The sequence below is a fragment of the Benincasa hispida genome, chromosome 2 (assembly GCF_009727055.1).
Source record: "Benincasa hispida cultivar B227 chromosome 2, ASM972705v1, whole genome shotgun sequence".
In the NCBI taxonomy this organism is placed as follows: Eukaryota; Viridiplantae; Streptophyta; class Magnoliopsida; order Cucurbitales; family Cucurbitaceae; genus Benincasa; species Benincasa hispida.
This window is the reverse complement of record NC_052350.1, coordinates 46,634,046-46,645,919: the sequence shown is the minus strand read 5'-3', so window position 1 is coordinate 46,645,919 and position 11,874 is coordinate 46,634,046. Positions and strand designations below refer to the sequence as shown.

Sequence of the window (11,874 nt, the reverse complement as noted above, 5' to 3'; positions counted from 1 at the left end):
TTATTTTTTCTAGTTGACTTTTTGATATAGGCTCAAATTTGTCATTCATTTATTTTATCACATCTATTCCATTTAATTGATTCAATTTTCTTATAACTATTATTTTAAAAAATATTTGATAAAAAAAATTAGATTAAACAAACTTAGTTGCAATTCCACCCATATTTATTTTCAAATAATTACATTATAATAAATTATAAATTAATTATGAATATAAAAAACAATTGAAATGATGGTCTACTTTTGTTCTAACTAAGGACCCATTTGTTAACCATTTTGTTTTTAGTTATTGGTTTTTTATTTTTTAAAAAAATCTAAGTCTATTTTCTCCCTATTTGTATATTTCTTAAATACAATGGTTAAATTCTTAACCAAATTCCAAAAACAAAAACAAATTTTTAAAAGCTACTTTTTGAGTTCTCAAACTTTTGGATTATTTTTTAATCTATCGATAAAAAGTAAATAACAAATAAGAATTTTGGATGTGGAAATAATGTCTAAAAACAAAGAAATTGAAAACCAAGGCTCTATTTGGTAATAGTTTCATTTTTTTGTTTTTTAAAATTAAACCTATTTCCTCCTCATTTCTTACCATGATTTGCATCTTTCCTAAGTACAATAGTTGACTTTTTAGCTAAATTGTAAAAACAATTTTTTTTTAAAAGCTATTTTTTTTTAGTTATCAAATTTTGGCTTGGTTTTTTAAACCATGTAAAAGGTCAATAACAAATGAAAAATTTTAGAGGCGTAAATAATGTCTATAGACTTAATTTTCAAAAAAAAAAAAAAAACGAAATGGTTGCCAAATAGACTCAAATAATTACCAAACAAGGCCTAAATTACACAAATTTAGTATGAAGTTACCAAACATCATAACTATTTGTTTTTAAAGTTAAAATTAAACTTGACCAAATACTATTTGACTATTTCTCAAGGTTGATTTTTCCAAAAATAAAACTACCAATAATTATTTTAAAAACTACAATAATCCCTAGCTAAACTTACACCAGATAGATTAGAAAAGACGATGAAAGATATGAAGAAAAAAGAATACGTGGAAAGAGGGGGAAGAGAGAATTTTTGAAAAAAAATTATTTTAATTTTAATTATAATTTTTTTATCTAAAAAATTGTAAAATCAAATTTATCGCATATTCAATAAATCATGATAATTTAATGATTCAAATCAAATATTTTATGTCAAAAAGAGCATAACTTAATAATTTACATATATTCTCTCCTTAAAGGTCGATGTTTTATCATCCATATCTATCATGTCGAAATTTAGACGATTAATTAAACACAAGCCCTAAAAACCTAACTTGTCCAAAAATCTAATAATTATTTCAAAGAATTCTAACCTATGATTTGATGTGTATATATAAAAATTACGTAATAAAATTGTAATTTAGTTGGAGAATAAAAGAATTAACTTAAAATTTATCTCTATATATACATACCCATACAAATTCTTACAAACTTTTTGCGATGTTGAGAAGTCCACATTTCAGTTAATTAGTAACATTTGGAATTATCAAAATCTCTCTCTCCTTTTATTTCTCTCTCCTCAAAACCCTAATTTCTTCTGATTCAGCTTCAGCCTTGTGATACCTATCCCATTTCTCTTCACCATTATCGTTCATCCGTAAATTCCTCGATCTGCCGTATCTAATTTCCGACGTCAACGACGAGAACTCAGAACCGTTGTTCAAGCTCCAAGGTTGCTCTCTCTTACTCTCTCTCACTTGCTGTAATGGAAAATTTTTCTTCTCTGCTCCCCAGCTATGTTCGAGTTTGTGTTCTTCTTCTTCTTCTTCTTCTTCCTGTGTTTTTTGGAGTTAATCATTTTCGGTCAGCTTCAAGCGTTAGGATGTTGTCTCTGCTTTTGATGGAGTTTGGCTACTCCGAAGTAACAATTGCCGTCGGTATCCTGTGGATTTTGTTGCTTTTTTACTGTTTTCTGCTGAATCTTCAGTTGTTCTTCCGCGTCGTTGCATGTTTGTAATTTGTAGTTGATCTTTTGTGGTTTAGAGAAACTGGAGCGAAATGAAATTGGATGTTGTGCGTAAGCTTGGAATGAACTATGGAACTTTTTTTTTTCTTTACTAGCTCTTCTATATTGCACCGTTTGTTATGACTTTTGTGTTATTTTTTTTTTTTGTATATTTTGGCTTATTTTCTCATTTTCTCATACTCTCTGCAATGTCACTAGTGTACGAGAGCGTGGAGAGGTTGGTATGTGCCTCTTTCTATCATGTTTTTGTAAGATTTAGGTCTCGTTTCTCATATCGTAATTCCAATTACCTGTATAATTCTGCTATTCATATTGCTAGAGTTCGAAGGACCATACTAGTTCGGCCTGCTTAATGCTTATGCAATGGTTGGCTGGGCTCCTCCGTGATGTTAGATTCAACAATGCTTCTTGAGTTCTGGATTTGGAGGAGCTTTTTAGGATATGTTTACGCTTGGTAAGTTTTCTTATCGAGTGTAGGATTTCTGCATTTGATTTTAGTGAAGTATTGGTTCTGTATTGTAGTAGTTGGGGACTCATCTCTTACTTAGGGGTCTGTCTGATCTCAACTGTTCTGGAATCGAATCCTACTCTCTTTTATTTGGTAAACTGCTCTCCTCCATAAGCATCAATGGACGCCATGGAATTGCTCTTGGTGCTCACCCTTTTATCAGGGAGATAAAAGTTTTATGGTTACCTTACAGTTCATTAGAGCCTCTTTTGGAACTTATGGCTTGAAAGGAAATGAGGAGTTTAACGATGAAGAGAAATCTCTTCTGTTTGTATTTTATTTAAAAAATCGCAAAGTGGTTTAGGGAGGGAAGAGCATAATCAGTAGTAAAGTACAAGGCTGATTGCAATCGTGTTCTTTCGTACCTGGACCGATAACTATAGATAATCTCAACTATTACTATAACTATTTCTTTTATTCATAATGAATTTTAGATTTAGAAACTCCATGTCATGTTGTGATTTGAACAGATGAGTTACTGGCTTTGGTAACTTGTTAACTGGAACAGTGGAGATTTGCTACTACTCAAAACAATAGAGCTCACTTTAGAATTTTCCAGGAAAAATTGCATCAGGTAAGACTATAAAGCAGTGTCACAGGCTATTATTTGAACTAACGGTGCTAATCAAATCAAACATAAAAAATATAAATATACAGTTCATGTGTATATTTATGCTGATTGTGTATGTGCTTCGTTGTGATGTGTCTTGATCAATTTAGTCATTTATCTATTTAGATGAATTATGCAATTATCAAGTGGTAGATTACATTACTGAAATCTGACGTAGTGTATTGCACATTTTAGAAGGAATTTTCTAGCTGTGGAGAGATGTCTCCAGCATCAAAATCTAAATCAAAAGACAAGAAAGCCAGCAAAGAAGTACAGAAGCCTACACCGAAGCCGACAGGACCTGCTGCTGCTGGTAGTAGCAGTGTTCCAGCTAGCGCGTATAATCCTCTTTCAGGAACCTTCCATGCTCTTGAATCAGCAGTATCTGTTTCTTCACCTCTTCATTCCAATGGTCGATTCAAGAACATAGATGACACAGATGCTCAATCTGGGGTTCTACTTTCTTCAGTGGCAGAGTATGATACCGTTTCTAATAATGGTAGCTGGTCTGGCGAGTCAGAAGACCATAAAGACAGGAAGTCTAACCCCACTGTCCGGCAAGAAACAATCCCAGGGGCAGACATTGATAAGCGAGAAAAAATCCGTCAAAAGAATGAGAAGAAGCATCAGCGTCAAAAAGAGAGACGTGCTCAGGAATTGCACGAACGCTGTAGTGGCTACCTTATGTCCAGAAAGCTCGAAGCTCTTGCTCAGCAACTAGTTGCGATGGGCTTTTCACAAGATCGAGCGACCATAGCTCTCATGCTAAATGAAGGAAAAATAGAGGAGTCAGTTGCTTGGCTTTTTGAAGGCGGTGAAGAGGCAAATGATTCAGCTAATCAAAATCTTGGTGGGCAAAATTTAAAACTCGACATATCAGAAGAGCTCGCTCGTATAGCAGATTTGGAAATACAGTACAAGTGTACAAAACAAGAAGTTGAGAGAGCTGTCGTTGCTTCTGAAGGTGATCTGGAGAAGGCAGCTGAATCGTTGAGAGAATTGAAGCTTGATCCGCCTGCTGCTCCTCCTAAGCCTGAAGGAACCGGTGATCCTCCAACTACTTTAAGCGGTAAGTTTCCTGGTAATAATACTAGTCAAGCCTCCTTAAGAACACAAGCTAATCCCAATCCTCCTTCAATACAACAAAGAAAGGAGGAAAAGGATTTTAATTATACAAAAGGAGCAATCACAGCCGGTATGTCTATAGAATCTCTCGGCAAGAATATACCGCAGCCTATGAGGAGGAATCAGCCAAAGATGGAATGGGGAAATTATGAACAAATCACAACAGCTGAGAAAAGGTGGCCAAGTTCAGGTACTAGTCCAATTTCCTTCTCTTTAGCATCAGCACCGACACAATTGTCATCTCCGCCGATCAAGAATGAAGCTCGTTATTTAACAATCGGAACCGAGTTTAATGGTCTTCAATCTGGCCCAGTGAGAGAACTAAATTCCATAGTACAGAGTCGGAACCTATCATTGCATACCAAGCCGGCATCTGTTGGTACTATAAGTTCATCACCTCCTGCTAGTTGGTATTCTAGCAATGGCCTCGGAAACATGACGTCGTCTAGTGGGTTCTTGCCGCAGATTCGTGGCTCGAGAGGTTTCAAACCTAGTGAGATGACATTGAATCAAATGTATCCTCAAGTTCAGTATCAACAGCAACAGCAACAACATTTTGTCCCTGGTAATAGCCGTGGGGACTTCCTTGAAGCCACCCACACCAATGCTTCATGGAGTAGGACAGGTGCATCTTCCTCCATAGCTCCAGCCTCCTCCCTCGGACTATTTTCAGGGGCAAGTTCAACTCAATCAGGATCGTCATCACCTGTAGATTGGAGTACGGGTAGCTCGATGCCGCATTTAGACTACTCCGACATAGACTGGTCTGTGGATAAAGGTCTAACTTCAGTTCGACCTGGTGGGTTGTTGCAGGGGTTGAATTCCTATATGCAGAAGAATCCTCACCTTTACGAGTTGAATACTTCCCGTTTGGTGGATGCTCAGCCGTTCGTGCCGTCGGTGCCTTCTAATTTCAATAGAGTTCCAATGGCTGGATTGCAAAATGGAGGCGTCGCTACAGAAACATCAGCTAATGGTTCTAGAGAGTGGACTTCTCCCTTTGAAGGGAAGGATATTTTCAGTTTTCCTAGACAGACTGTTTTCTCTCCTCCATAAGAGAGAGGGAAATTTGTGACAATAAATGAAAAATTAAAAGAAAAGAAAAGTGAGTTTAATGAATTGTTTTCCCCTTTTTTTCTTTTTTTGCTGGTTTATACTGTTCATGTCAAATGTTTTTTGTCCTGAAATATCGTTTCTATTTTATGCAATTTGTTTGGAAAGAAGGCAGAGAGAGAGAGAGAGAGAGAGAGGAGGCTTAGAATGCATTATTTACAAATATATCCTTTTTTATTTAGGAAATTAAATTCAATAAAAATATCTGAGTTCTCGAATTTTTGATTCGTCCTAATAATGATTATGAAAAATCATTACAAGTTAATAAATAAAATTTGATTTAAGATTTGTAAGATTATTATCATTGCTTATATTCATGCTTTTGACATTTTCACTACCAAATTTTGCACTCTTTGGTCATGGTTTTTTTGAGAGACCAAAGATTAAAGGTTGGTGGCCACAGAGAGAACTCGAGATCACCTCCCAAGTTCATCAATGGAGGATGTAGTTTGAACTGTGGTTACAGAAATTCTCACAACAACAGGAAACATAAGCTGAACCTCTTTCATTCCGAGGAGGAAGCTATCTAGCTGATTCAGGATGCTCGAAAGGTGGACTAGAAGCCGATGCCGAAGCAGGTTCTTGATACCATTGATTTGCTTCACGAGTAAGAAAGTTGGCCTCTGCATTCAGAATTTTTCAGGCAAGATTACATCCAAACATTTGATTTTAGTAACAGAGACTACACCAACAAAAATCAATGGAACTTGAGAAATCTATGTAGGTTCTTGAATCATACTAGATTGATGCATTTTTCTAGGACATCTTGTTCCACGACAAGTAACGGACGATGTCAAAAGTTGTGAGGGATGAGTTTGGAATGAGTTTTATAGTAAAATGCCTGATATAGTATACGAATATTAGATGAAGGTTTTACTAAACCAAATCAGAGTTCACGTATTCACCTTAAAAGGTCACAAGTTTTTGCAGCAAATATCGTCATAGTTTATTTCAGTTGTAACAGCTTATCCCCAAAGGACCAAACTAGCAAGCCAAAAAATCATTCTAAAAGGTAAATTCTCATTTTCATTCTAAAATCGCTAAAATTACCCTAGTTATTTTTAAAATCACCCTTAAATATACTTTAAATTATTTGATACCATTTACAAGTGTAAAATTAAATATTAAATTAACTTTGAGTAATTAAAACAGTGTTTCGGAGTGATTTGAAACAAAAGTGATTTTAACACTTTCAAAATCACTCCCAAACAGGCATAGAATCAACTAAATCAACTGCAAGTAGTACTTTCCAATTGTTTTGGAGACAATATAGAGTAAGGGTAGAGTAATAAATAAGCTAAATCAGACACTTATGAAAAGCTGTACCAATATAAGTCTATTGCTTTATCACCTCTCAACTTCATTGTTAATTTGATAGGTATTTTTTTCCAAATATGAGACCTAATGTCTCGTAGCTATACTTCCTTTCGGCTTGCAACAGAACAATAGTTTCAATAAATGTCTAAGAGATCAAAGAGTTCAATCCATGATGGTCACCTACTTAGGAATTAATTTCCCACAAGTTTCCTCAACACCCATATGTCGTAAGATCAGGTGGTTGTTCCATGAGATTAGTCGAGGTGTGTGTAAACCGGCCCGGACACTCACGGATATAAAATAAAAAAATAAAAAAATAAAATAAAACACACACACAACAATACTAGAAAAATAGCCAATGAATAATATAGCTTCTCTAAGATGCATTGGGTATGAAAAAGGTACCAGCAACAAGGATTTATGCATTGATGGTGGCATTAGGTCAAAAAATATAGAGGAAACTAGTCAGGGAGCATTCAGGTTGTTACCTGCCAAAAATACGTCCTGGAATTCATCGTCATTATATATGAAGCCTGGAGGATCTGGGGACCCAATCCCTACGATTGTGCTACCACTGCATGAAAGGAAATTTGATGTGGTGATAAGATGTTTGTACTAATAATCTTACTTCAACAGATGCTCTATAAAAGAACAAAACACATCCATCAAAAAATAATAATAATAATCATAATAACAGGAAAACATGTGATATTGTCTAGCTTACAAACAACATATGAAAAAAGATCAAGTGGTGTTCACAGAAGTTCTTACCTCCCGGACATAAATACGGCATCGAATTCTCCACGGCTGGCAGAAATTATACGTTGTTTCAATCTTTTAAGAGACGGGAGGACCTCAAAAGCAGGAGCTTCTGAAGAGAAAGAATGTCAAAGATTGAAGTACAAGTGTGTCAACTAAGAGGCACGGACACTTTAGTTTGGCTAGCGAATCCATGTTTGATACTTGTTAGTGCAACAAATGTATTAGACATGCATAGAAGACTTGTTGAGTAGATAAAAAGACACATATATGACAACAATAACAAATTTTGAGTGTGAAATACATCAAACTAAGTTTTTCTTAAGCAAGTAAACACATCAATTCATTTACTTTGAATTTCTCTTGGTATAAAAATTATTTATATTTTAAAAAATGTAAAATTTAATAATAGTGACCTTGTTGTATTGTGTCCTAGATTTTTTTTTTAAAAAAGTGGCGTGTCTCCGTGTCCGTGGCATGTTATATCCGTGTTTCGCATCCATATTTGTGTTTCTGAGTGTGTCAATATAAAAGAAAGGGCCATGTAAGACACAATGGATGATTCAGAAATAGTGTCAATCAGCAGTAGTTTTAAAATTGATATGCAAAGCAAGTCAGTAATGTTCATCCATCACTTAAAGTAATCAGGTACGATATTATCTCCATCAAACTTGAGAGAGTTCATTATATCGCATGTAATTTATGGCACATACAAATATCACCAACCCAAAGGACTTAAACAAATCAACGTACCCAAATCGTTGATACACACATCTTGGGATATTCCATTCTTTGTGATTTTATCCAACAACGTTAAAGGATCGACGTTGCTTGTTTGATCCAAACGTAAGCGCTGAGGAATACAACTCGGCCTTGATTATTTAATGGAAATAAGAACTAATTCTAATTTTTTCTCTCTCTCAACTTATACTAAAATTTCCATTACCTTATAAACTTCTGCTGTAGAGCATGCTTCCTGGGGTTTTATGAGAACCATAGGAACATCCAATGGTACTGGAGGTGGAAGATTCTGTACAACCTGGAAAAAGGAACATAAAATTTATCAAATGCTAGCCTAGAATAAAGCATCCATCCAGAAATAGCAATGGGCAATTGAAATATTATAGCCGATGCATGCAGAAATACTATTATATACATCCAATGGATAGTACTAAAATAAAGGAGCAAAGACATAGGATTTCGAGTATAGAGCATGTGAACAAGTGTATTCATATATAGATAAAAGCAAAAGTATCTTTGATTTAAGTCTATTGATTTATAGATCAAAACAGACACACTGACTCATTCTAGTAATCTGTCTCAAGATGCCAATATCTACAGCTTCTGTGTATAGATGTGAAAGAGAGAAGAATTTGCATTTCCAAATTCAATTGTATATTTCTTATATTTCTTGAAGTCATTTAAACATACCTCACCTCTCCCAGTGCAAAAGGCTGCCCCTTCCGAGAAAAAGAAGGGAATATCAGATCCAATCTCGCCTGACCATTCTTGAAGGTCCTTTTCAGTAGCAAAACATCCACTGAACTGATTGGCTGCCCACAGAGCAGTTGCAGCGTTACTGCTTCCTCCACCAAGCCCTGCTCCAGTAGGTACTTTTTTGTCGAGATGGATCTGCTCGTGCGTAAAAGAATAATTCGAAACTTTACAATAGACCATTGACATTTTCCATTCATAAAGGTGGATAGCGTGACAATCGTCGAAGATATTCAATCTTTTCATAGATTCTCACCCAGAAAAATTTGTCACTGCCGGTCTTTTTCCTGTAGAGGTTAAGAGCCTTGATAATCTGCAAATGTAGGCAGACAAAGAAATTAAAGGAAACAAAGAAAATCATCAGAAGAAACAAAACAAGAGCATTATGTTAAAACAACTACCAAATTCCTATCATCAAGAGGCACCCCTGATACATTGGTAGAAAGACGATCCTTCTTCGATGGCGACATAGAGAATTTAATAGTATCCCCTAAGCTTATCACCTAAAGACAGAAAGAAAAGGGGAAAAAAAGCATCCAAAATTCAGCAACTAAGAGAAATAAAAGATACTGCTCAAAGTTATTTAACTCCTCAACTCTTTCTAAAAGACTAAAGATGAGTTTGGTATGACTTTTTGAATTATAATAAAGTGCTTTTAGCCAATAAAAAGTTTCATGGCATTCAAAAAAATTATCAAAAGAGATTTAAAAAAAAAAACATACTAATAACAGGCATAAACTTCTCAAACTCACCCCAACTTTAAACTCAACTGCATCCTAAGAAACATGGATACAACAGATGCGACACGATAGGGAAACGCTGACACGTCATTTTTTTTAAAAAAAATTAGGACACGAATATGGCAAGACGGGTTAGAACATACATCATTTTTAAACAAGAAGAAAATTCAAAGTCATTTATTCATTTATATGCTTAAAATATTAGTTTGATGTATTTTGCTCTCAAATTTATTATTTTTGTTGTATATGCGTCGACTTAGTTATGTAATGAGTGGTTGATGCATGTGTATCAAAAGTTTGTCTTATTTTGACTTTGTACAACTAGCCTCTAATGTATCACTCTTAACAAATATCCGACCAACAGGAATGTCCTAGTATCCAACACATGTTGGACAGGAAACACTAGCCCAGGTTGTGCTTCTAAGACTGCATTTAATATCATCAAATAGAAAAATCCCATTACTTACATGAAATAGAGATGCCAAATCATGATATCCATCTTCCCTCTTCTTGGTTATTCTCAAGAAAACATTAATCTGCATCACTAAAACTCAACATATAAATCAACAAAATAGGTTCAAAAAAGAAAAACCCCACCATTGCAAAGCTTAACTTGAAGCAACACCATTGTTACCTTGCAAGGTGAAAACAGAGTAAGCCTCGAAAGAGGAGCATCCCGGTCCACTTCATCGGCTAATTTGTTTATCCTTTCATCAGGATCATAAACTATCTAGTTTCCAACTCAAAATCCCAAATTAAACCAATAGCAAACATAATTAAAGAACCCCAGAACACAATCCCACACAAGAATCCAAAATTTTACCTCAAATTGTTGTTTGGAAGCGGTGGAATTGCATGTAATGGCCCTTTGTTCCTTCAACCTCGAGGCAAAAGCGGGTGACCGGTGAGAACTATGTGAATTGAAAACGAAATTCTTTCTAAAAGAAATGGAGTGAAATTGGAGCTGCGAACTGCAAGGGATATTGCAGGAAGCCATTGACGAGTACAAGATTCTTCACTGGCTACGGACACAGATGATCAGAAATGAGAAATTGAAGAATTTCGAGCAAAATTAAGACGGAAATTGAAGTTTTCGCATGAGGGGTTGAGATTTTTTCATGGTATTTTGGGAAGTAACTTGTGTATATATATATATATAGCTGTATTCAGGGTTTTTTTGGCATCCCAGTCAGCTTCCTTCCATAGAAGCTTGGAATTAAGTAGGATTAATACTAAATAGAGAGCCTTCACATTCAATTTTCTCCCCAGTCACACTTCATTCTCGAATTTTTATTTAAATATTGCAGTTTTAAAAACTAATTACTAAAATATGATGGTTTAAAAACTATCTAAAGATTTGGTGTAGTTTCAAAATTTTATGATGTTGTGAGTTAAAATCTCGATCTAAAAGAATTCGAGGGTAGAAATTTGACCTTAAAAAAAATTAAAACACATGTTGAGGGTTACTTAATAGGTAGAGATTTCAACCCTGACAACCGTAGCATTTGCGGTGAGTTTTGAAAACTCGACCCATTTTTTTTAAACACAATCTTCACCCGTTTTGAGATCACAAAATTTCTACTATTCGTGCTCTCTCTTGCCCTCCTCTTGCTGCTCTCTTCTTCTATTTCTTGGACCTTACTTTGTTCTTCTATTTCGTGTGATCCCAAAGTATACATGTTTGTTAATTCACTTTCCTATAATTTTTCTTTGTAAAGAATAATAATAAAATTTGTTTCTATTCTTGTATTATTATTATTTTTATATAGTTCTTATTGTTGTTCGAAAAACAAAGGTTCAAAAAGAGATATACGTTCGATCAACTAAATTACTATTTTTTAATTAAAACTATAAGTTATAGGTTCTGATATTATTATTTTTCCTTTTTAATTTTTGTTGCCGGATAACAAATAACAAAAAAAAATGTGAACGTTGTCACTTTGAGGAAAAAAAAACTAATATTGAATTTGTAAGTTTAACTTTTATTCATTACTATTTTTTTGTTTTTAATATTTATTTATACTAGATATATCATTTTAATTCCTTATATATTGATGTTAATATTTTTTTAATATTATTTATATATTGATATTACACTTAATTGAATAATATTATTGATCTACCATGTTAATGTCTACCGAGTTAATATTTTAGATCTACCATGTTAGTCTTAATTCAATAATAGTTCTTTAATA

At 34.3% G+C, this 11,874-nt stretch overlaps 2 protein-coding genes across 6 annotated transcripts; one reads left to right on the top strand and one right to left on the bottom strand.

Annotated features, from left to right (window-relative positions):
- The first annotated feature begins 1,472 nt into the window (after window positions 1-1,472).
- On the top strand, window positions 1,473-5,397 carry LOC120071603. Of its 4 annotated transcripts, XM_039023950.1 has the most exons (4): window positions 1,474-1,719; window positions 2,212-2,234; window positions 2,333-2,467; window positions 3,327-5,397. In XM_039023950.1, exon 4 carries the CDS (start codon window positions 3,351-3,353, stop codon window positions 5,310-5,312), a length of 1,962 nt encoding a protein of 653 aa, XP_038879878.1. In that variant the 5' UTR covers window positions 1,474-1,719; window positions 2,212-2,234; window positions 2,333-2,467; window positions 3,327-3,350; the 3' UTR covers window positions 5,313-5,397. The 4 variants fall into 4 exon arrangements, with proteins under 4 accessions (XP_038879877.1, XP_038879878.1, XP_038879876.1 ...); XM_039023949.1 differs by adding an exon at window positions 2,992-3,095 and having other exon boundaries at window positions 1,473-2,467; XM_039023948.1 differs by lacking the exon at window positions 2,212-2,234.
- Window positions 5,398-5,623: 226 nt separating this feature from the next.
- LOC120071604 (4-diphosphocytidyl-2-C-methyl-D-erythritol kinase, chloroplastic) lies at window positions 5,624-10,879 on the bottom strand. Of its 2 annotated transcripts, none has more exons than XM_039023953.1 (11): window positions 10,503-10,879; window positions 10,314-10,409; window positions 10,147-10,215; window positions 9,341-9,442; window positions 9,196-9,252; window positions 8,877-9,077; window positions 8,392-8,484; window positions 8,199-8,298; window positions 7,458-7,554; window positions 7,175-7,260; window positions 5,624-5,992 (listed from the first exon to the last, which is right to left on the bottom strand). In XM_039023953.1, the coding sequence occupies exons 1-11, from the start codon at window positions 10,674-10,676 to the stop codon at window positions 5,892-5,894; spliced, it is 1,176 nt and encodes a 391-aa protein (XP_038879881.1). In that variant the 5' UTR covers window positions 10,677-10,879; the 3' UTR covers window positions 5,624-5,891. The 2 variants fall into 2 exon arrangements, with proteins under 2 accessions (XP_038879881.1, XP_038879880.1); XM_039023952.1 differs by having other exon boundaries at window positions 7,458-7,557; window positions 10,503-10,877.
- Window positions 10,880-11,874: the final 995 nt, after the last annotated feature.